Source organism: Drosophila takahashii, chromosome X (assembly GCF_030179915.1).
Source record: "Drosophila takahashii strain IR98-3 E-12201 chromosome X, DtakHiC1v2, whole genome shotgun sequence".
In the NCBI taxonomy this organism is placed as follows: Eukaryota; Metazoa; Arthropoda; class Insecta; order Diptera; family Drosophilidae; genus Drosophila; species Drosophila takahashii.
The window spans coordinates 10176891-10202141 of NC_091683.1; the positions used below are offsets into that span (position 1 = coordinate 10176891).

The following is a 25251-nucleotide window of genomic DNA, read 5'->3' on the forward strand; positions in this document are numbered from 1 at the left end:
TTATTTACTAAAAGTAAAAGAACTTTCCAAAGTAATATCTAAGAAATACATTCATACATATAAAGATACACACCAGAATCTCAAGAGTTTTGCTTGATGAAAAAGTTATGTGAACTAAATGTTTCTTATTTTTGTTTCATTTGTTTATATGTCGTTTGTGTGCGTGTGTGCACTCAAACAAACTTTGCTCCCTACACTTGACCTTGTTTTGCCATTTTCATTTTGTGCCACAAACACACACACACATATGTACGTATGTATGTACATGCCGAGATGGGGATGGATTATTGCGGTTGACTACGACCAAAAACTGTTTGCCAGAGGAAAAGGGCGAATAAGGGGAGAGAGTGAAGGATGAGGAGGGAGACGCCAACATGTCAAAACCAAAGACGCTGAGAAAGGCAAATGGCGACACACACACACACACACTCACAGTACAGTGGACATCTGAACTTTCAAACATGCGAATTTTCCAGAAACTACAAGTTTCATTTTCAATGCACTCGCCAAAAAAATAAGCTAAAAATGCAGATAAAAATTAAAAAAATATATATGTATAAACATTACATTAAAATAATTAAAATATATATTATCTTTTAGTGGTTGTTAAATATTTTTATTTATATGTATCCTGTAAATACTATCAAGTAAACCCCATCAATAGTTCAACCCTTTTAAAGCCCATGTAAAAGTTAAAAATATACATAAATAAACCTTGCATTTTTTCCAGTGATCATCTGTGTGTGTTTGTGTGTGTGGAATAGAAGAAGGCCAGTAATTTGGCTAAACTTTGTTATTTTTTTCTGAGACGGCTTAAATGCCGGCTACAACAACTGAGTCGACATCAAAAGCGAAGAGCCCAAAAATAAAGCATGCAAGAAAAAGAAGAAAAACACCAACGGCAAAATTGATACACAGAACGAAAAATGGGTACCCTTGATAGTAAAATATAATATGTCAAATATATTTTGGGAAAAAATTAAAAAAAATTTCGGTTTGGAACCCTCGATTTTGTTACTACAAACATAGAAACATTATTTCTCTATCGAAACGGGGATTCCTTTTTCTTTTCTCTGTAAGAATCGACAGCAAAAGCGAAGGGCGATGGAGAGGACGAAAATGAAGGGAGGAATGCGAAGTAACGACCAACGGCAATAAAAATTCAGAGCAAGGCGAAACAAAAACAAAACAGGAAGGACAGGGCAACAAAGTTAAAGTTATTAATGACCTGCTGGCGGCTTTTATTTTTATTTTTTTTCCATGGGTTTTTTTGCAGAACGCAAAGCAGGGGGAGAATTAATCGTTAAGAAAGCGAATGCGAAAAATGAAAACCTCCACATGTGGCGCACAGAACTTAAAAGATTAGCGAAAATAAAAGAGAACTTGAGAAAAAACTAATCCGTAATTCTCAAGGAATGCGAACCGCACCTCTAATCGGTTCTCGAAAATATTGAACCTCAGGGAAATAAATTTATGGCCATAAAATGTAATGATACAATAGTCAAAATTCTAAAAAAAAACATCTTAATCTTTGTAATTTTCAGCGAAGGGAGAAAACACGTTTTCCTAAATTTGTAACGGTTAAGGTAGGCAACAACAAAGGTGTGACCAAATGCAAATAACAGTTAAAAAATGTGATCAAGTTACGTGCATGCACAAATAATTACACACAAATATATGCATGTAATACATAAGATATACATATGTACATACATATATCCCTTAAGACAACCCCTTTCTCTTATTCTTATTTTTGGCCCTTCTGCCATTTACCATCCACTTTTCGCACCACCTTGCTCACTGACGGAAAAAAGGCGAAGCATAAAGAAAACAAAAAGAAAATAGAGAACCGACCTAACCGAAAAGTACACAGAAAAAAACATTTAAAATTATTATTCACGATTTGTTAAGGAAGCTGATTTTTCATTTATCATCTTTGATGATAGTTTAGACAAAAATAAAATACATAATCATTAATTATAATAAACCTAAAGAGAAAAAATTTTTTGGGTTCAAATCCTACTGCTGTTAAATAGATTTGTATATATGTACATATTTAATGTTAAAAATTTTGTACAACATACGAAATATCAATATTAAAACTATCGACTTCATATTAATAACGTATCCCTTTTAAATATTCACTGTACATAATTAAAAAACCATGTAAAAGTTACAACTTTTTTCCAGTGCAGCGATAATAGAGCAATGTGTAAAAGGGCAAGATAGAGAGAGAGAGCGATAGAATGCGAGAAAGAGAGGAGCGGCAGTATAACGGCAATGGCAATGCCAACAAATTAAAGTTACTAAAGCAAAGGAAACGGCAAAAAAAGAAAGAACGTGTGAGCGGAAAAGAGAGGGAGTGACGAAGAAAGAGAGAGGAGAACGAGAACCCAGCGGCGAGGCAAAGAAAGCTGAAATAAAATAAATAAAAGAATCGCAGTCGGCAGCAAAAAATCAGAAGACGGAGAAGGAGGAGAAGACAAAAAAGAAGGGAGGCTGAAAAACAAGAAGTGAGTGGAGGAGGGGGGAGGGAAAGAGGGTGGGGATCCGCATGCAGAACCACTCACTCAAATTTAAAATGAATAAAAACCGGTTCGGTTCGTTTTTTTGTTTTATGCCTTTTTCCTTTCCCTCCCCCTCCCCCTCCCTCCTTCGTGCGTCTTCCTCTCCTCTTTCGCCGACTGCTTTGCATTTGCCATTTTTGCATTTTTGCGTCGCGATGCAGGCGGCTAAAATGTCATTTTTCGGTTCGTATTTATCGGTCTAAACTTTGAAAAAAAAAACTTTTTCAAATTGTATTGGAAAAGCTATTATACTTTTTTATTTATTATTGGAAATTAAATTAAAGACGTTTAACAATTGAACGTTCGCTTTAAAGTTTATTTACAATTTAATTTCAAAACACAATTTGGAAATACAGCATTTTTTTTTAATGGAAAACCTGTGTAGAAAGTAACTAAAATTTAAATATTTTGAATTAAATATAAGATAATTATTTGTATTCCTATATACCATATAAAACAATTTACTTGGCGACATGATAATAATTTTAATACAATATTACAAACTTCTTGAAATCATTTTTAATAAAATGATCTTCCAAGTTTTAAATGACAACCCGATTAAATTCTTAAGATGATATTACATAGCTATACCTATTTGGGGCCCGGAAGAAAGCGGGCCTCGAAGGAAAGGCGATTCATGCGGCCGTAGACGAGCACCTCGCTGATGATCCGTTCGGCGTAGAGTCGCTGATCGGGTCTCATGTGCCGGAAGTGGGTGGCCATCCGCCTTCCGATTAGCTCGCACTCGTTCTCGCTCTCACTCTCCCTCTCCCTGTCCCTGCCTCTATCTCTATCTCTCTCCCTTTCCCTATCCCTATCTCTGTCTCTATCCGGAATCTCCTCCACCCTACGCTTTCTCCCCGTTTCGCCGTAATCGGTGTCATTGCTGCTACGTCTTCGCCGGATACGGATACGTCGATTGGTTTTATCCGTAGCTATGGAACTCGACGGATTATTGGCATACGGATTATTCTTGATATTCCCCTGATAATCGTCGACTTTGTGTTCCGCCTCTGTTTCCGGATCCTGATCGTGTTCCGGTTCTAGTTCCGGTTCTGGCTCCGCCTCGCCATCGCCCACGGCCTCAAGACGCAGTACATCCTCTTCGGTGTGAAAGGGCTCCGAAAACATATCATCGTCCTAAAAAAACCAAAAATAACCAGGTAATGTTACAATGATATTATATGTAATGTATAATCTTAAATGATATATCCTAAAATATTATAATCTTATAATGATATCATATAAACTATATTATTATAAATATCATTGATAGGTGATATTAGTTTTTATAACCAGTAATTCTTAGATATTACATAATATTATTTAAGAAAATTTTTTAAAAAAAAATTTTAAATTATATGCTCTATTTTTACGATATTTTGGGGCTAGAGGATTTCCCATCGATGGACTCACTTCGCTGCCCATTTGTTGGACCTCATCGTTCTCGGACTCCTCGGTTAGATCATCTGGCTGCATAAATCCCAGGGTTTCGTCCGATTCCGTGACGGGCTGGAACTGCGCTATGGTTTCATGATCCTGCAGGAATTTCGATTCCTGTTCCTGAGCCACCTGACGAGTGGCACCTGCGTTCGCCAATTGCAATTCGCCGGTTTCCAGTTCGTAGAGAAAGTCGAGTTCCTTGAAGTACCAAAGCGAGGGCACATAATTGTTGTCACTCTCCAGGACCTTTCGCAGTTCGCGGCGATACGAAGTCCGGAAGTTGTTTATCTTTCGTTTCAGCGTATGGATATTGGCATGGCTGTCGGAAACGCGCATCAGGCCCAAAAGTCGACCGTACGATTGGTCCTTGAGCCGGCGATCGCGGTACAGTTTGCTGCGCACCAGCCACAGTTCCGGCATCGATCGGTACATCCGGAAGAACTCGGTCCAATACTCGATGGCCGTGTGACTGTGCTGCGACATGGCGAATGAACGACTGTCGTACGACCGGCGAGTCAATTGTCGTACGACCGCCGTCAAACCAAGTCGAACGAGAGCGAGTACCATCCCATACAATCTCAAACAACAACCCTTTCTCTCCGTTGTTTAACTAAACTAAATTTATTAAAATGTTGACACTTACTAGGGTTGTCAGATAGTCTTTTAGATCTAATAGTTACATTTTTGTTACAATAGGTATAATATAATTAGGACTCTCCGTTCTCTTAAAAATATATACATATAACAAAGAAAATTACAATTATCATCTTAAATTCTTACTTTCCTACTCTATCTTACATCTTACTAAAGTTTAAAAAAAAATATATATGAAACATATTCAAATGTTGACACTTAATAGGGATTTTAGTTAGTCTTCTAGATCTAATAGTTACATTTTTGGTATAATAATACTAGGACTTTACGTTTTTTTTTTTAAATATATATAAAAAAAAAGTATTATTACCATCTTAAATTTCTCTTATTTTCTTACATCTTAGTAAAACACCAAAATGAGATATAGAAGTAGAAAATATTGAAATTTTACAAGAGTTTTTAGAAAATCTTCTAAATCTTATCTTGTAAACCTGTTACATTTTACGTATAGGAGGTATAATATAATGATAATAATAATGATATCATATTTACTCACATGAATGCTTGTCTCGTCGAGACTATCGTCCATACTCTCCGATTTCACGCGGACCGGCGATTGGATGTTTAGCACCGGCTTGAGGAAGTCCATCAGATGGAACCACCAGAGACGCGGCTGATAGCCATTCAGAGAGGCCTGGACCTTCTTGATTTCCCGACGATAGCAGCATCGCAGCGAGTTGATCTTGCGCTTAACATCCTGAACCGAACAGCCGCCGTTGACGCGTCGCAGGATCTTCAGGAGCTCCTGATAGCCGGGCTCCTTCTTCTGTTTCGATAGATAATCGGGACTGCTGCTGTCCCACAAAGCGGTGAAATGGCGATAACAGCTGATGAACTCCTCCATAACCTCGGGCTCGTCGTACAAATTGTTGGCGCCCACGGGGGACATTCTGCTTTTCGATTTCATTCACTTTTTACCGTGAAAATTTCGACAATTTCGATAAATTGTCGATATTAAATTTCGATCATATTTGCACACCCCCACTTTTCGAAAGACTGACGTTGAATGATGGAGAATGACGGAGTTGTAAATGATATTATAAATTTCCCGGTATGATGTTGCCCCTGCGGTTTCGTTTCCTTTGTATGATGCGGTATGTCATGCAAGTGCAACGTGTGTGAGCGGCCTTTTCGTGCCGTCTCGCTCCTTCGCCCTGTCTTGCCATCTCTTTCTCTTTCTATTTTTGCTTCTTTTATTTATTTATGTTTGTTATAAAATGTCGCTGCTGCAGCAGTTGCTTTTTTTCCCTCGCGCAACGTTGCCGCTCTTCAGTTCGCTTCGAACATGTTGCGACGTTGCCGCTTTTATGTGTGCCTGTGTTTTTTGCACTGAAAACTGGCAACGCGGCGTGGTTGGCAAAATGAAATGGAAAAAGAAAAAAGTGCTTAGAAAAATGTTGCAAGTCTTCCGCCGGCCGGTTGCAAACAACAACTAAAAGGGGCGGGGGGTGGAGAAAAGGGGGAAGCGAAAAAGTAAAAAAGATATTCGAGGAAAAATAGGAGTAAGTCGGAGAAAGAGGGAGAGAGATAGGAAAAACGCGGGCTAAAAGACCTAATAATAACAAAGCAAACGAAAAACAACAAATATTTATGGATTAGAGCAAATTGAATTGTTTTTTAGATCAAGTAATATATTTTCTTTAATTATAGTGTCTTTGTAAATTAGATTATTATAGAAAAACTTTTTCAACTATCAGAACAAATTTGTATCAATTCAGAATCGAATAGCATTTTTCAGTAATATTACATTTAACATGTATTTTTCTTAAACTAACAATAATTTGATTTTATAAAAAAAAATCTCTAAATATCTTAATAGTTTGTAAAATATAAAATTGATTCAAAATTAATATAGACCTATTGTTAAATCAAAGTTTTGTAATTTTCATAAATAAATAAAATATAAAGTAAAATACAAATAAGAATTAAAATGAAATACAAATACAGATTCGCATTTAATTAGCGAAAAGCGCGACTAGAAAATTGGTTCGATGAGTGGGAGCGAACATGCAACCTGATTGAGCGATTGCAGGTAAATCGCACGTGTGTTCGGGTTATTTTTTTTTTAGGCTCGGCCTACGCTGGCCGTTGCCCTCTGCACCCCCGCCCACCGACCACTGCAACCACCCCCTCGTGACCCCTCGTAACCCCGCCCCTTGTCGAACCGCCTGCGCTCGGCGCATTTCACTTTCACTGCAAATTGGCAAGTGACGAAAAAACACAAAAAAAGAAGAAGCAGGGAAATACAAAACACATGAACGCGACGAATGAAAATTATCAAAGGGGCGGGGTGGGGGGAAAATACACAAGAACGAAAATTAAACCATTGCAAAGGCTCATTTTTCAATTTATCAAACGTTTTGCCAGGCGAAAAGCTCGCATTACCCACTAGATCGCTTTTCGTGGAAATTTTTTGTACGTAAATATGGGTAACTGAAACCTATAGACATGGAATTGCATTGCGTGGAATTTATTAAAATAAACGTAAACCTCTGGCAAGTCGTCTCCAATGCTTAAAAGTAGATGATATACCTATTTTTTTAATTATAGCTTCAGTTATTGATTATATATATACATTCTTATGTAATAGTAATACAGGGTATTTGTCTAATAATAATAGTATAAAATTTAAGATAGATAGCATAAGTACCATCACCCAAAGAAAAAGGACTAACTTTTCAAATTTTAAAATAAAATAAACATTCAAATTTTATATCCTTATTTTTAAATTTGTTGTATACTTATAGCTAAATAAATATATTTATAAAATACAATAAGAAAAATGTATTTATGCTTTAAATTAGATTATACCATTTATTTTTCAATAATTTCTTAATTTTATTCCTCAATGTTGTATTGGAATATGAAATTATATGCATTAGTACTGAAATAATATTAATATTTATTTATTTAAAATTAGATTCTAAGATCTTAAAGGAACTCCCCATAATTTCCACTATGTGAAATAATTTGGGACGCAACTGTGCCACGCAGTTCGACGCCCCGTTCGAAACGGTTGCAAACGGTTCGAAGCAGTTCGATGCTCGACGTCGAGCTCATTGCTCGAGCCGTTCGGACTAACGGCGAAAAGCCGTCTGTCTCGCTCGCTTTCTCTCTCTTTCTCTTTTAAAAATTCAAAATAAATATTTTTCACGAATTTCGTAAGAATTTTGCAATTATTCTTGAGCTTTCCCAGTATCGGTTGCCATCGATTTGCGACTTTTTCCCAGGCCAAACATTGATAATCGAAGGGGGCGAGGAAAAAACTGAGACGCAACATCTGCCGTGGTTGCAGTTGCCTCGGCCGCGGCCGCTGCCGGCGTCGCTGCTCGCCAGCTGGCGCTGCGTTGTCGTTGTCGTTGTTCAATGGCTAAAAACTCGGGTGTGTGCTGCGCGCAGAGCATGTGAAAAATTGACAACGTTTGCGCCAGATAACATATACGTTGCGAATTTATTTATAACAAATTCACGAAAATTAACCGAGGTAAATGTGCAGCGCAATTCGTTGAATAAAAAAAATAAATAGCGAAAAAAAATATATACTTATATATATTATATTCGTGTGCGGTTTTCTCTGTGCATATGTGTGTGTTCGTGTGTGTGTCTCGGTGTGCCAGCAAGAAGAATAAAAAAAAAGAAGTTAAGCTGAAGAAAAAGCCAAAAGAAAATGAAATATATATCAAAATTGCGTCGCGATTTTTTTTCTCGCTCTCTCTGTCGCTCTGCTCTCCTCCCTCCTTCTCTCTCGCTCGCTCTCCCATTAAAGTGGAAAAATTTCTAAATGTGCCTGTGTGCGTGTGTTCTAATTTTTTGTTGTTTAATACATTTAAAAAAAGAAGTCGCACACACACATACACACAACGCAATTGGGGAGAGAATTTGTTAATCGACAACAACAAAAGAAAAACACAATTTTTTTTCGACTCCGACAACGCCCTGTGCTAAAATATAAAAAAATAAAAATGTACCGTTATTTGCCTTTTACCCTCCCCTTCGCTAAAAAAAATAAGAGAAATATATATGTATATATATAATGCTTATAAAGTTAACTTTTTTTTACTGTTACGTTAATCAAAATGCGAAAAATCAATAGGAAATAAGATATCGCGTTTTATTTGTGCCTTATGAAAAAGGAAAAATATTAAATTCAAGTTAAAATCGTGACAAAAACTGATTATCATGGATTCTCACGGATTTTTTCATCGCGGATTTAACCATCATTCAACGTCTAACGGGTAAGTTTTGAATAAAAAGTGGAACAACAAATAAATCTAAGATAACTTGAGGGTTTCCAAGAGTTTGTGTTCAAAATGAGCATTTCTAAAGGTTCTTACTTGGGATGGAATGTTTTATTTTATAATTATTCGTGCAAATGTGAAGATGTAAAAATCATATATCATTATCAAACAATGTTTTAGTTTGATTAACCAAAGTTAATTTAAAAGTATTCTTTGTGGTTTAAATAATTCTGAAATAAGATTTGACTTGAGATATATAATATATGAGTTCATTTTCATAAAAACATATTTGAAATCGTGTTTAAAATTCAGGTTTTCAAATAAATAAACTAGAATTACGAATTCGTCATCGATTGGGTTATGGAATTCAGTTTCATAAATAATAATTTTCCGTGTTCGTTTATCAAAATATCTCAAAATTATTTTATGCTCTCTCGGTAAACAGTGAAGTGCATTAACAATTTGATAAATATTACAATATTTTACTGGACAACTTGAAAAAGTGCAGAGTTATAACCTTAAAATATCCATAAATTCCATTGTTCAAATCTTCAAATTCGTGTTTTTCCTTTTGGATTATAACTTTCAAAAACGGTCTATACGATAAAATTAACGTTTTATATTACTAAGGGTAATATGCTAAAAATTTTAATCAAGAGAAACTAAAATTTATTTTAGCTATCTTAACAGAATACCTATTCTTGTTCAATATTAAACATGAAAATGATTAATGTGATGTTCATAAATATAGTAAAATATTGTTTTTAATAAAATTATAACCCTGAAGTGAATTTACTTTTTTCAAAAACTTGGCCATTTTTGTTCTAAATAAAAGTATTATTTTCCTATTGGCTCTCAAAAAATAACCCCAAAATATAAGAAATTTCCTATATGATTAAACTGGTTTGAAAAGAACCCTTCTATAGAAATGGGTTTCTTGTAGACTTTCCACGTGAGTTTAAAGTCCGCGATCTGGTTCTTCAACTCAGCTTGATTTCATTTTTGAAATTCCAATTCCGATTCCCCATGACATGTGTTCGTCGTTCTCCTCTACTTCTTCTTCTTTCATCCATACGTGTGGCGCCAAAAATATCAAGTTTTTTTCTTTTATATTTTTGTGTCTATTTTTTGATGTTCTTCGAGTCTCCGCTTTATATGTGGTATATATTTCCATACATTTGTAGTTTTATTTATTTATACCTTTCTTGGCTTTGCCTTTTGAGCAACTTCTATATCTATATGTATTGCAGTCTCCCATTAGCATTTTAATTATGCAAATATTACTTGTGTTTCTTTTTGTTTTATTTACTTTGTATTACCAATTTCGTTTCTGTGGTTTAAATGTGAATAGCTATACTATATATTTAAATTGGTAGATGGGTAGATGGGGGATACGTGGCCTGAGGTTTTTGTTTTTGTAGCTCGCTGTCTCTTTTTGTCTTCTTTGCTTTCTGATATTTTTTTTATATATTTTTCTTATAAGCCGCACGTAGAATTTCTTGTTGAACCGGTTTTTTTTAGCCGTGCTTACCATATTTTATTTGTTGCCACACACTCACATAATATAATACAAAGAAGCCAAAATATATACGCAATAATACTAGGTAAAGCCATTGACGAAAGAAATTTGAGAAAGGATCTTCAAAATAAATCCCTTGATTGAAAATTGTTAGAGTAGGTCTTAAACTTTATTTTGTTATAAAGATTTTTCTTTTAGAAAATCTGATTTTTCAAAAAAGTATAATATATTTAGGTTTTGTTTTAGCTTTAAGTAAATCAAATACTATTATATCACAGATGTATTTACATACATATGTGTACATCACATAGATTTTCTTGTTGTTTTGCTACTCTTTGCCGTTTTCTTGTTCATTTAAATGCAATCGCAATCCGCATATTGATTTTTCCTTCTCCAGAAAGACAAAAAAAAAACCGAGTTGGTAAAAACAAAAAGAAATACGCAACACACACGAAAAATAAAAAAAAACTTCACGTTCGAATGAAGTTTGGCAACGTCGCCTTTTCACTGATGGCCAGAGGAGATGAAGAGCCAAACGGAAAGAAATAAAATAATATAAAAGAAAATTGTAAGGAAAAAGAATGTCCTTGTGTTTTTGCTAAGGTATTTACTTTATCCCTTTGATGACCGTTTTATTTCCATTAAATTGGGAGTTAAAAACTGATTCCTAATAAAAATATATTTAAAATTTTATAAATAAATAAATAAAATAAATTTTGAAGAATATTCAAAATTCCCTTTCATTAGCTTGCAAGTAAAAAACTGGAAATGTGTATAATATAAAAATGGGAAAAAAGAAAGAGTCGGCTAAAAACTGTCACTTGGCATTTTAATGGAATTTTTGTGTTTGCCAGCGGCAAAAACAATAAAGCTCAAATATATGTACAAAGCAAAAAACAAAATAAAACAAAACAAAATAAAGAAAACATTAAAAACACAAACGAAACAAAGCACAGCGCAGAGTCAAAGTTTATATTAATAATTTGTATTTTTTCCCGCCAGCAAAAGCAAATGTAGATCATTATTTTTTTTGTTCTATTTACTTTTGCCCCGTCTGAAATTTCCGCTTATTATTCCATTGCAAACTTTGAACATGTGAAAGTAATTTAAAAGCAAATTCTTTGCTCTTGTTCTTATCTCGCAACTTTCTTATCTGCCCCTCCCTCTGTCCCCTTTCATCCGTCCCTCCATTCACGCTCCTTCTCACTATCTCCGCCCCTCGAATGTTCTTGAACCTGAAAGAGGAGGAGAACAGACGAGAGAAGAAAGGAAAGGAAAAGAAAAGAAAATAAAAGAAAGAAAGACCAGAAGAAACTATAAATATAAAGCTTGGAGAATCAGAATTCGCTGATTTAATATCAATATATATTTTTGGAATTATTTTTCAACATCATTTACGAGTTACTTAACTATTAATCGTAAATTCAAATATTTCTGATTTTTTTCCATTAAAATATTTACATTTTTTTGGATGAATCCCCATCTATAATATCTTAAATAATTTATTCATATTACAACTTACAAGTTACAACCTTCATTTGAATTTTAAATAATTCATTAATTAATTCAAATTATTAAGAGAATTTGTATTATTTTGACTATTATTAAATCTATATAATAAATAACTTCAAAAGGAATGTAAAATATTGTGAAATATCCGAATATTGCGTTGAAGGAGTTTTCGTAGGGAAATTTAAAAACCTTTTTGTGTTAATTTCGACTCAAATTCTAAACATATGCGAAATGCTATAAAGTTTCGTCGAGAATTCCGCGCCGATTTATTTTCGCAAAATTACAAAAATGAAGAAACCACATGTGCGGCATGTGTGTTTAATATTGCAATATATGTTTGTATATTATTATTTTTGCGTTGCACATTTTTTAAAATTGCAACGTGCGTGTCTCTTTTTTGGGTGGGTAGATATTTTCGTGTAGAAATACAAAAAAGAAATACATGCAACCTACGGTGGAAACTTTTTGAGGTGGAAAACACGTTTTCCCAGGCAAAAACAACAAGCGCAGTGTTAACTGATAAAGCACACGCACGCAACAAAAACAACATGCACACAACAACACATTCAAGTAAAAAGAGTAAATATATGTGTACAGCTGCGGTTGAAATACAATTTCTGTTTAATTAACATTAATTAAAACATTATTATTACGTTAGCTCAGGGCGCCCAAAAATTGCTAAATATTTATTTAGATTTTAAAAACATATATAAAACTATACGTTTTTATAAATTACAGCTAGGAATTAAGGGCATGCTCATTAGAATTTTAAATATTTAAAAATATATTTCGATTTCTAATATCCAAATTGAAATATTTAAAATAAAATATATAAAATTAGGATCATTTACAGAAATATGCAAGATTATAATATTAATTAATTAAAATATCCATATATTTGCCTTTTTATCTTATTTTTCTTTAAATATTTTTTAAACCTACAGTAAATACTTGAAAAATATATAAAAATCAAAAATAAAACGCTATTGCTGACATTCAAAACCAAAATAATTGTAAAGAGCTTTTTATTGTACTGTTTTAAAGTTAAAAAATATCCTTAAATATAATTTGAATCTCATTGAGATATTAGAAATCGAAATATATTTTTAGGTACATTTTGCGAGCCTCCACTGTGTTTTAATACGCCCATATAAAATGCCCGAAAATAAAAAGCCAGCCGCGCACTAAATTAAAGCTCGAAACGAAACGAAAAATCAATACTTTACTTTACCCAAAACACCGAAAAGCGTAAAGGGGCGGAGGAAGGGAAGGAGGCGAAGGATGAAGAGGAGGCGGAGAAGAGGAAGAGCCGGGCCTAAAGGCAGCGGCGTTGGCAGCGACGCCGGCAGCGGCGCTTATCTGAAATAAATTGCTTTCGGCCTACTCGTGATTTTTTGTTGTTTTCCTTTTCTTTTTTTGGTTTATTTTTGTTGTACTTATTTTGGTGTCTTTACGTGTATTTTACACTGTATGTATGGGTGTATATTTTTCTGGCTTTTACCACCCACACATGTGCCCGAATAAAACAGTCAAAAGCATGCGCCTCTGCATGTGTGAGTGTGCTCCACAATTATTATTATTATTATATCGCTCTCTCGCTCTGCCTCTCCTCCCCCTTCCATCCCTCACCCTCTCGCTCTCGTTACATGGGTTTAATTTTTTCTTTTGTACGTGTTTCACCTTGCGCGCCGTGTTTATTGCTGTTGTTTTTGTTGCTGCTGCTGCGTTTTACTCGTTAGACTCGTTTTTACCTCCACCCCACCCCCTCCCCATTCTTTATCATGCTCTCTTCTCCTCTCTCTTCGTAAGTCTCCTATCATTTTTCATGCACAACAAACACACACACGCACACTGAATCGCTTTTGTTGCTGCACTTTGTGGGAGCCAAAATGCGATGTTGCCGCATTTCACTTGGAAATTAAGCTATTTTCAGAGGCATCTCAAAGAAAGGAAAGACGCCTAAATTCGTGGGCAAGCGTAAAAATCTTTAATACATTACGTGTAAATTTTTAAATGAATTAGTAATTTTTATAGTTTTTAAAAATTAAACAATAAAAGGATAATTTTTATGTTATAAAAATCAATAAATCAGAAATATTAAAATGTTACAAAGTTCAGTTCACAAAATGCTAAAAATATTTATTTTAAGTGGCATTCTAATCTTTATTTATTAAAAACTATTTTTACTACATCTGGGTATTCTATAAAAATTAAATATAAAACTGCAAATCTGTAAAATGACAAAGAAATAAAAGGATATCCTAGGGAATCCATTAAATTACTATTCAACGATTCATATGCTCTTGTTTTTGCAAAAAATGTGCCAATTGTCAGAAAAAGATGTCCCAATAAAAATGAACCCACAAAAGCATGACCTTAGTACTTTGTATTTCCAATTCGATTCCAATGTGCTGTGTGTTTATGGCAAATATTTAATTTTTTTCTGCCTCAAAATATTGTGCATTGCATTTGTCTGAACTTTTAAATTGTCGGAAAAAGCGAATGCAGAAAATAAAAGCAGACAACAAAAACAACGACAACTTGGCATGAGAGCAGTAGTGCCCCGTCTCGCTCCCACTCACTGCCCGCCGCCACCGCCCTCTCTTTCCCACACTTGGGTTCGTTCTCTCTGGGGAATTTTGTATTTGTGCGAGTTTGTCGTTTTGTCGCGTCGTCGCTCTGTCGCGTCGTTCGTCGTTTAGTCGCTTGGTCGCTTTGTTGTCCGATTCGTTTTATGACGTTGCGAGTTTTATGTCTGCCCGCGAGTGTATTAGTGTGTGTGTGTGTGGGGTATTCAGTTGCCAACGGCTCTGCCGCCTTGCACTTGTTGTTGCTGTTGCGTCACCCGCACTCTTTTACCCACACCAACACACACTAACGTTCCTGCGCACGATGTCTCTTCATCCCCTCCCCCCTCTCTCAGTCCACCACCCTCTCGCCCCAACCACTTCCTCTTTCCACTCCATTCGCCATGCCGCCTACTGTTAGCTTTGGCATAGTGTACGGCGTACAAACACACATTTGTGCATGTGTATGTATGTAATTCGTTTTACAGCGGTGTTCGCAGCAGAAGCACCTGTCCAATTTAAAAGTAATAAAAGGAAATTAATATTATTTGAATATTTTAAAATTTTTCTTTAATAAACAAAAATTATTTGTACTAATTGTACATATTACAAATTACCTATTATTAGCGCCGGTTTTCTCAATTCCAAATCTTCTTAAATGACTGGCACATTTTGTGAGCTAATATCTTGAGCGCCATTGTGTGGCCCCACGCTTTTGTTGTTGTTGCTCTCTGTTTTTGCTCAACCTCAGCAGTGGCCTCTCCTCTCGGCTCCATCGTTTCCCTTTCATCCTTCGGCCCCCCGCCGACCCCCCCTTGACTGCTGTCTTCTGTGCTCCATTACTGCTTGGTTTATTTGTTGTTCGCTATCGCTCTCTCTCCTGTCTCCTTCTCGCTCTGTCTTCCGCTTGACTTGTGCGCAGATCCCAACACACCTCTCTCGCTCGCTCCGGCACTCCAACTACCGCTCCCTCTCGCTCGCTCCTGAACATGTGCCTCGGCATCATTTTCGTCTTCTTCTTTAAGTTGGTTTCTTCTTTTTAGTGCTGTGCACACTCGATACAATGAACCCATGAGAACCAAAAATCTTGAGATACAATTTTATTTCGAAAGATATATTCAAAAAGGAATAGAACAAATATTAGTGCAATATTTTTGTACATATATTAATTATTCCTTTTTGAGTTATTAAATAAATAAAATCATAAATTTCTAATTAATCAAAAAGTATTTCTTGGAATGATAGTGCTCTTTAGAGAGTGCCCACTGTAGTTTCTTTTGTATGCTGTTATTATTATTATAATGCTTTTGCTTGTGTTTCTCTTTTTGGCTTTTTTATGCTTTTACGTTTTTTGTTTTTCCTATTTTCATTTATTTTTTTTGTTCGTATAGTTTTTAAGCCTCTTTTTTTCTCGAACACGAATACGTATATATTTTCCTTGCCTGCTGTTGGTATGTGTGTTGTTATTTTTATTAATTTGTTTGCGCTGGGGCTGTTTTCTGCTTCTCTGCTCTTTGCTTTTTGCCATGCTACTTGTGAAATTTGGCAACGGCGCTGCTTTAATCTTACGCGTGCTTAAGTTTTTTTGTGTTCTCCCGTCTCCCTCTCGCCTTCTTGTTCGCCGTGTGAAGTTTGGCAACGTGTCTTCGTCTGGTGCTGCGACGCTTGGTTGAGTTTTTTTTCCGCTCTCCTCTTTCTTGTTTTTCTTCTTCTTCTATTTTACTTTATACTTTACTGGAATTTCGTGCTTAATTTTCGCATCTTAAATTCAATTCAATTTTCATAGTGTGAATTTAATTTACTATTTCGCTTCGTCGTTTTCGTTGTTTGCATTCTCCGCTTTGTTTTATTTATTTGCGGCCGTGCAGTTTAATTGCTTTCATTAAAAGCAAACACAGTTGCAAAATTGCAAAATAACAAAATAAAACAAAAGAAAAAAGAGCAGCAGGAGGAATAAAATCGCCGACTGCGACGCCGGCAGCGGCAGAGGCAGAAAAACATGTGGCCAAAAATATTGGAGAGTTTTTCATGGCAACGTTGCCGAACTTCAGCACCCATGATTTTCTACCAGGGCAGCTGTCTTCCTCTGTTTTCGTCCACTCATACATATATCTCCGTTTATATATATGTATTTGTATGTATATATACGATACATATATGCCATCGAATGATAGATGAGTGGGCGAAAAATTATTGATGAGTTCTGCTTTTAAAGAGCTTCTTCAGTTCCATTGGGTGTTGAAATAAATTTAGCAGCCATACGAATACAAAAGAGTTTTTGGGGATTGGGTAAAAGTTTTTATAATAGAATGGCGGTTTAAAAGACGGTCGGAAATACTTGAAATTCCATTGGAACTACAGTTAGAAATGCGGCTTTTATTCAAGAAGGCTTAAAGTTTCCTTATTCAGTTGTAAAAGTTTTATTTTCTCCTTATTTTGTTTGGATTTTCAGCTTTTAGTAATTTGTTCGCCTGTTTATCAAATCGAAAGTAATTTTATCTCTTATACAATGTGTGTAAAATGTATTTATTTATAGTATATTTTTGCAGTTTATATTTGCCAATCAATTCGGCGAACCAATCGTTAAAAAAATTAATGAGCATATTTCGGAATAATTATATTCTGTTGCCATTTAGCGAAAAAACCATTTGAGTAGAATTTGTCGAATCATTTCGCTTAGCAGCTTGAAGTCTGAATTTGAATTGATTCATTAATTGTTTTTTATTCCAAAATAATTATAGAAATTTAATGGACATTGGTTTGGTAATCATCAAAAACGCGTGTTTGGCAATGAAAATGTTTAGTAAGAAGTCTGTGACCTTTAATTTTTCCCATCTTGAGTTTCATACAAATATTGTTATAAATATTTTATTTTATTTTTATTTATTTAGAAAAATTAAAAGCTAATAAATGTTTTTAAATGTGTTTTCCTTTATGCACCCGAGTTATAATTTTGTGTATAGTTTCCTCCAATCAATGCGATTTATTTGATTCGGTAATCGAAATAATCGATCGATAACTAGATTGCTTAGAAATGTCTCACTAATTTAGGGCTAATAATTTCTGTTGAAGTACACAGGTTACTTGGCCGCGTTTTCTGTGTTGCCGTTTGAAATGCTCGACCTGGAGGACTTTTGGCCGTAAAAATACCTTAAGCCCCCGGGTCGATAACAAAAGTCGGATTGCGATGGCTGGGCGGGCAATTCAATGACAGAAATAATCGCAGACGCGATAATGCGCTCTGCACTTCAAACCGGTATACCAGCGGGGTTTTAGGGTTTCGGGGTTGGGGTTTTTGGGGTCTCGAGTGGGGAATGCGGAATGGGGAACGCGGGGCACATTATCTGCTGGAATATTTATGGCCATTATCGATTTTCTAATCATCTAGCCTGCTATGCCTGCTATTTTTGCAACTAATCAGAGTGTTTCTCCTTCTTTCTTTTTTTGCAGTTCGAAATGGACGTCGACGACTGGATGATAAAAACACTAAGTAAACTTCTTTTGTTTTTACCTCTTTTTTTTCGGTGTCTGCCTTGTGATAGAGCGAAAGAGAGGGGGCGAGAGTGAGCGAGCGAGAGGCCGAGAGGCGATTGAAAAAAAAGTGTGCAAGAGCTGTTAATTAATGGAAAAATTCGTTTCGTTTGCGTTGTCGTGTTTTTCGGTTCGGTTCGTTTAGAGGATTAAAAGCAAAATTAATAACAAAAAAATACAATAAAAAAATACAAGATATTATATATTAAATGCCACACACGCACACACACATATCACCATTACCGAAGAATTACTTTTTTCGAAAGTGTAAAATATTTTTTTTTCGATTTTTTTTATTTTGCGTAAAGTGAAGTGATTTATGATATGAAATATGAAATCCAAGCAAAAAATTATAAATAATATTTAGTGCTGAAAACCCCCCGTTTTTACTTGTCATTCCAGAGCAGTGTGTGTAAATAGGAAAAAGAAAAATCAAGAGAATAAATATAAATATTTATATATATAATTAATTAATTAATTGATTTATATTGTGCAAAAAGAAAAGTGCAGCCAAAAAAGCGAGAGAAAAAAAAGAAAAATGCAGTCGCATTAAGGCAACTGTTGTTGCCCCAGTTGCAGCAACAACAGCAAACCGAAAAAAGCAACTTCAAAAGTTATACAAAGTTAAGCTTGAAGAGTTACAAATAAATAATAAATAAATACAAAATATATATAAAGTAAAAAAATCCTAGTGCTAACTTTAAAGCGAAATTTTTTTGTGGGGCACTTCCGAGAGAATGTCGCAGTGCAATAATGTTGCAACTGTCGACAGCAGCAGCAACAACAGCAGCAACAGCAACAGCAGCAACAGCAGCACGTTAACACTAAACAAATCAATCAATTCTGCGGCCAACAACAAGTGTTTAAGCTAAAAGAGTTCGGCATGAAATGGAAGCAGCTATACGCTCCATTTCAGTGCAGGTCGGTGCTCCGCCGCCCACAAACAACAGCAGCAGCAACAACAACAACAGCAGCAGCAGCAACAGCAACAACAACAACAGCAGCAGCAACAACAGCAACAGCAGCAGCAGCAACAACACACCCAACGGTGCGCAGCAGCAGCAGCAGCAACATCAGCAGCAGCAGCAGCAACATCATCAGCAGCAGCAGCATCACCAGCAGCAACGGGTTGTTGCCAGCAGCAACCAGCAACAACAGCAGCTGCAGCAGCAACAGCAGCAGCAGCAGCATGATAATGGACCAACGTCCCATCATTTGCATCAATCATCTATCAGCATCTCTAATCAGCAGAATAAAGCAACGCAACAGCAACAGCAGCAGCAACACCAAAAGCAACAACAGCAACAGGCTGCCAACATGTCCGCGTATCAACAACGCCTGCCATCAAATGCAGCATCGCTTCACAGGTGAGTGTTGTTTTTTTCTAGTTTTTAGACAGTAGAAAAAAAATTTATTTGTAGGTTCAAAAAAATTTTTTTTTTCTATAAAAGTTGATGTTAAAAAGTGGCGACAAAGGCAAGTTTACGACTCAAATTGTAGTGAATAGGAATGAAATAACATTTTAGAACTGAAGTAGCATCTTCTAGATTTTCAAATATTAAGTTTGCAGTCAAAAGTGGGTATTTTTCTCGTATTCACTTTGGAAAACAGTGTAAAAGAGGCAGGATTAATACATAAATCATCGTGAATAAGAAAGAAAATTACATTTAAGGACTAAAGTATCATTTTTTATTTATGTCGAATATATCACAGTGATACAAAATAGATTTTATATCAGTGTAAGGAAGAAAATGGCATCCTAATACAAGTGGTAATCAAACGTACCCATTTCCACCCAGTAAATTTCCGCCGCAAAGCTCATTTCCTGTCTGCTGTCTTTTCCAGCCTTTTTCCGTTCAGAGTTGCTTGAAAAGCAGAAAGAAAGAAAGTCAAGAGCCAAGGCGGTGCAAAAACCAGTAGAATGAGGGATAGGTTTTCCTCTTTCACATTATCGTACTTATTTAGCCGGGCTTTAAAAACCAAAACTGCATAGATTATCTTAGTTTTTTATTAAAAAAAAAAGACAAAAAAAAATAAGAAAATTCCCAACCAATTCAATTTAAAGTATAGATAAAACCTTGAAAACGTTTGGGAACTCCGAGTTTAAAGCATACTTTAAATATTTTTTGTTTCCTTTCCTTTTTTTGACTTTGAGGGTTTTACTACGTATTATATATTTACCTCAAGGAAAATGCCAGTTTAAACTGCATTTCGCCATCATCAGAAGTTAAACAAGTGACAGTTTTCCCAGGTATTGAATTTCCTTCGAAGGGCCCAATTATAAACCATATATATGTAGCTTCCCCTCCCCTGACCAAACGTATTCTTCCCTATCAATCAATTATTTAGCTTCCCTTTGTCCGGGGCTTAATGGTGAAAATGGGAAAAGCGAGTGTAGGCTTTCCCATCATTATAGGCTAATTAATATCACAATTTTCGATGAGCTAATTGTATTATACAATACACAGAAATGGTTTTAGATTCGCCATGTAACGTCAAATATAACTAAACTGATTGGTCTTAAATTTCTTTTACAATATTAGTTGCAACATCGGCATTGTTATTTCCTCCCACACAGAATGAAAATGTTTATTTTATTTATATATATATTATTTTGCTCTAATTGGCTAAAGCTAACGCTTGGCCATTTTTATTCTCCCTGCAATCAATTATACGGTTTCCTTCGTTTTTTATCATCCTGCTGTGGGCGTTGGTATTATTTTTCCTCAGCGTAATTGCATTTTTCCTGCGAGAAAAATAAGGAAAAGCTGCTTTCTGCTGCTGCTGTTGTGGGGTATTAGTTTCCATCATGTTTTTGTAGTAACTTTTCGCAGTAAATTGCAAATTGCATTGGTTTTCATTTTTCTCTCTCGGCGGCTTTAGCTAAAAATAAATTGCATTGTAAGGATTCGGGGAAATGATATGAAAGAGGGTATTTATTTATTTATTTATTTGTTTGATGATTGTTCTGTTCTTGCTCCACTCGAAAGGCCAGACTTGATTTTGTTTATCAGTCGACTTTCAATTAAAATTCTCAGAAAGTAGGTCCCAATTTTGATAAGATTTCCGGTCATGAAAATAAACTTGCATCAAGTTTATTTATGTTTTTCGATTAAAACTCTCAAGTGGTTTCTTCTGAAAATAAAAAAAAATACGAAATAATACTAAATTTTGATAGACATTAAAGATTATTTCGTAGAAAAACGTGTTTAAAAATTGTGCTGCTTTTTTTTTGTTCTGCGGACCAATTAATTGACCTTGACTCGTTTCAATGGCATTTGTCACTATCTTTTAAACGAGTTTTATCTAAAGCTATGCTAATTTTCCATTTTCTTTGTTGTTGTTGTTAAAGAAACAGGTGGCATTCGAATATGATAATAGGTATTAAAGCTTCATAAATTATATTAATAATATTTTTTTGTTTAAAGAAAAACTGGAATCTTATAGGAAAAGTTTATAGTTCTTCTATCAATTCAAAACTCTGTAAATCTGTAAACCAACCATTATTTCCGTAGTTACCTATTTGTATTTTTTTTTCCTGAATTCCACTTTGGGAACCTTAAAAGTGCAAATATCATTTAGCCACATTTTGCATTCCAATTGATTTCGTAATTTGCACTTTCAACGCCAGTTGGCAAATGAGTGAGTCATTGCAAAAAGTGTAAGGTAATATAAGATTTATATATACAGTTTACCTATATATATAGGCATAAAAGAAGTGGTAAAGTAACACAAAAAAAATCCGGAAAACGTAACAAACAAAAACAGATGTTAATGATAATGGCAATAAAGATTATAATGATGATAATGATGAGGTTCGGCTTCAGGTTTTGTGGTTTAGGGAGACAAGCGAAAAACAAAGCGGGAAGTGGAAAGCACTTGAGAAGACAAAAGACAAGGTGATGAAAATGGAAATGAGAGGAAGAAGAAGAAGCTAAAAATAATAATATGTAATTTGACACCATTGACCTGCCGCAATGATTACAGTAAGGGTTAAAAAGCGGACGACAACAGAAAGAGAGGATGGGATTTCCTTTTTCCTAACACTTTTTTTATTCTTTATGAGAAAAAGGGTCCCGATATATTCTATAGTTACCATAGGAACGCTCGAAAAAAATGGAAAATATTTCGCTGTTAAAGCTATTGACATGAAACTTGACAACCCTAGTCAGAATAGGATATTTTATAGCTACTTTCAGAGCAATAGTCTGAAATAAGTTAAAATGTGATGTTTATCGCAATATTTGCTTATTATATCCCGCTGCAAAATCAAGGATTTTTGTAAATTTTATTGTGATTTTACAATAAATATGTACTGTATAAGCAGGCTAAATGAAAAATAGGAGGTAAGATAGAATGCTGAGGACGATGACGATGGACCAAAGATATTTTCTATCTCTTTTCTTGTTTGCTCGTTTTTTTTTGTTCGTTTAAGGTTTCTTTTTTGCTTGTTGGCCAAATTAGAACGCAATTTAAAAGACAAGAGCAGTAGTGTCTTCCTCTTGTTTTTCTTGCGGAAAAAGTTCGGTGATTGATGTGTCTGGAGTACAGATTAAAAATAAAAATTAAAAAAACTACAAAAATGTTTGCAAGAGATTCGAGAAAGATAATGAACAGAACGCAAAACTCAAAGTAAACACTCTGAAAATCTGCGTTTTTTTGTATCTGCTTGGAATTTATAAACAAAATAAATAAATAAACTAAAAGATAGAGAAATGAAAGAAATGTTTGAATTTAGGTATGCAATTTCCTTGTTCTTGTTTTATATTAGATTTTAATTAGAGCTACCTTTAATATTATGGTGGTCTATCTAATATAATATCCCAGGTGAACAAATCGATGTTAAGGGGTGCAAGTTCCTCAGTTAATCGAATTTTAATGGCCACCTTCTATATGTGCCAGGAAATCAAAATATAAACACAGGCACACACTGCACAATTTAACTTTACTTGAATGTCAGCAGAAAGGATTGAAAATCGTTCTTTTGTTATGTTTCCGTTGAAAATGTTTATTCCAAATGGATCAGAAAAGGAAAAAAGCTCAGAAAAAATGGGGGTACAAATAAAATAAAACAAAAAATGATTCGTTGTCTTTTGTTTGTTATGATGTCTCTTGTTTCTGCTGAATCAATTCGAAAGCACAGTTATCGGATTTATCTGTCGGATAATCGAGTAGTTTGTTTAGTTTAACTATTTGCGATTTGCTTCATATTTAAAATGATCGAGCTTTTATTGTCAAATAATTTCAAATCATTTCATATATGTATATGTATGGCTATCTAATTAATCGACACAAGTGTAATCGATAAATATGAAATATACAGTGAAGTTCTGAAATATTTCCTAAATTTTGCAAATCATATGCTTGCTTTCAAGAGGCCTTTTCTTTAACAGTTGTAACCCAGTTTTTCCGCCCCTCCCCCTTTTTCCCGTTTATATTTTTCATCGCTAGCATCTGTGTTATCGATATGCACATTTTGTTTGCTTTTGGGGCAGTGTGGACTTCTCATTTCTCCCATCTCCTCTCCACCTTTCGCTATTCCCTTTGCCTTCTTTTTCTTCTTCTGCTTTGCCAAATGTCAACAATTTTTGTTTCATTCACAAGGGGCGCCACCCACACACCCAAAAACACACACTCGCATAAATTCAAACTGCAATTGCATGAACCCACACACACACACACACTCGTACACATGCATTCGCATTTATACATCGCATTTTTAATCGCTTTCGAACGGTCAAGGTTGCAAAATATTTAATGAGTCAAATGCGACGTCGTCGACGCCCGCTATCAGCTGGCAGCGCAGTCGACGTCGACGCTGGCAGCGCGGCCATCGCTTCCTTGCTCTTTTTTTATATATGTATGTATATATTTTTTTTATTTTTTGTTTATCGACCCGGCACTTTGCACACACACACATTCACATGTACGTGTGAGTTGTTGTTTGCTTGTCACTCAGTCACTATTGCCCTTTCCCTCGCACCTTCCTCCTTCTCTTTTCTTTTATTTGTCCATTTCCTCCTTCATTTTATTTATTTTTTTTTTTTTGCCATTTTTAACCCACGTTTTTTATGGGGGGTGCTATTACTTTTGGCACTCTAAATTACTACAGAGGTCTAAAGCAAACGCAATAAAAAACAAAGTTTTTAGCTTAAAACTGCGGATTAATAAATATTCCAGTTTTCTAACAAAAGAAAAGATTTTTTTATTTTATAAATACACACATATATACGATAGTTTTATTATCAATTAAATTATTATTTTAAATGAATTTTAAAATTAGAATATATTTTTAAAATAGAAGTTCTGTATAAACCTAGTGGATTGAAACCTAAGAATAAATAGTAGGTAATTTTTTTAGATACACCGAATTTAAATATTTAAATATTAACAAAACACATCTCTAACCCAATTTTAAATTTCCCTTTCTTCGGTGAATTTCCGAAACCTGAATGAAAATACACAAAAGCTAATGGAAATTGATATTGCTAATTGCAAACATTACAATTTCAAAGGAAGTTTACATTCGTGTCGGGGAAAATAAAACCACTTAATTCTCGGGTTCGGGTTAAGTTTATTTACTTATGCACATTCGATATTGTGGCTGGCCTTTGTGGGAAGCAAATAATGGCGGAGAAAGAGGAGGAGAAGTCGGGCTAACGCAGATGCAGATACAAATGTATCTGTATCTTTTTGCGTATTGCCTTTGTGTATCTGGTATCAGCGCCCCGAGGCCTTTGTTATTGAATATGCAGCTATAAAAATAAACAAAGAACAGGCCACAGCGACGCCCACTGCCCACTGCCCCGCCTCCTTTTCCATTTCCATTCCCACAGACTTTAAAATTCATCCGAGAAAAAGTTTCGCCTTCGCCCATTTTAGTTTTTCTTTCTTTGTTGAGCCAAAACTATTTTGTAGTTTGTGTAACTTTGGCAAAAGTTTTGAATTTCCATTTAGAATATTTGAAGGGGAGTTTCTCTCTGTGCTTTATTTTTTTTGTTTTTCTATTTTTGGGAAAGTTTTAGGAACTAGAGGAAATTGAAGGAGGGAAAAATGAAACTTCAATTGAAGATTGCATTCGGGGAATTGTAAATCAATTTGAACTTCCTTGCTGGAAAGTTTTTGGTCGATTAGAATTACGATTTTTTTTTCTAGAATTTTTCGTTAAATTACTTTTTCTAAACCACTGAATGTTTTATTTTTCTTACTTTTATTGCCTA

The 25251-nt window shown here is 34.9% G+C and overlaps 2 protein-coding genes across 4 annotated transcripts in view; one reads left to right on the forward strand and one right to left on the reverse strand.

Annotated features, from left to right (window-relative positions):
- Positions 1-2876: 2876 nt before the first annotated feature.
- Positions 2877-5683, reverse strand: LOC108066861 (serine/threonine-protein kinase prpf4B). Of its 2 annotated transcripts, none has more exons than XM_017155581.3 (2): positions 5161-5683; positions 2877-3707 (listed from the first exon to the last, which is right to left on the reverse strand). In XM_017155581.3, exons 1-2 carry the CDS (start codon positions 5569-5571, stop codon positions 3159-3161), a joined length of 960 nt encoding a protein of 319 aa, XP_017011070.2. In that variant the 5' UTR covers positions 5572-5683; the 3' UTR covers positions 2877-3158. The 2 variants fall into 2 exon arrangements, with proteins under 2 accessions (XP_017011070.2, XP_017011061.3); XM_017155572.3 differs by lacking the exon at positions 5161-5683 and adding an exon at positions 3984-4638 and having other exon boundaries at positions 2892-3707.
- Positions 5684-8000: 2317 nt separating this feature from the next.
- Positions 8001-25251, forward strand: part of Smr (nuclear receptor corepressor smrter) — a 61430-nt gene continuing 44179 nt past the window's right edge. Inside the window, exons 1-2 of one of the 2 annotated variants that reach the window (XM_070218768.1) lie at positions 8001-8148; positions 18434-19398. In XM_070218768.1, coding sequence (XP_070074869.1) covers positions 18920-19398 — 479 coding nt within the window. In that variant the 5' untranslated portion in view covers positions 8001-8148; positions 18434-18919. The remainder of the gene's footprint in view (positions 8149-18433; positions 19399-25251) is intronic. The other variant, XM_070218769.1, reaches the window with a different exon arrangement.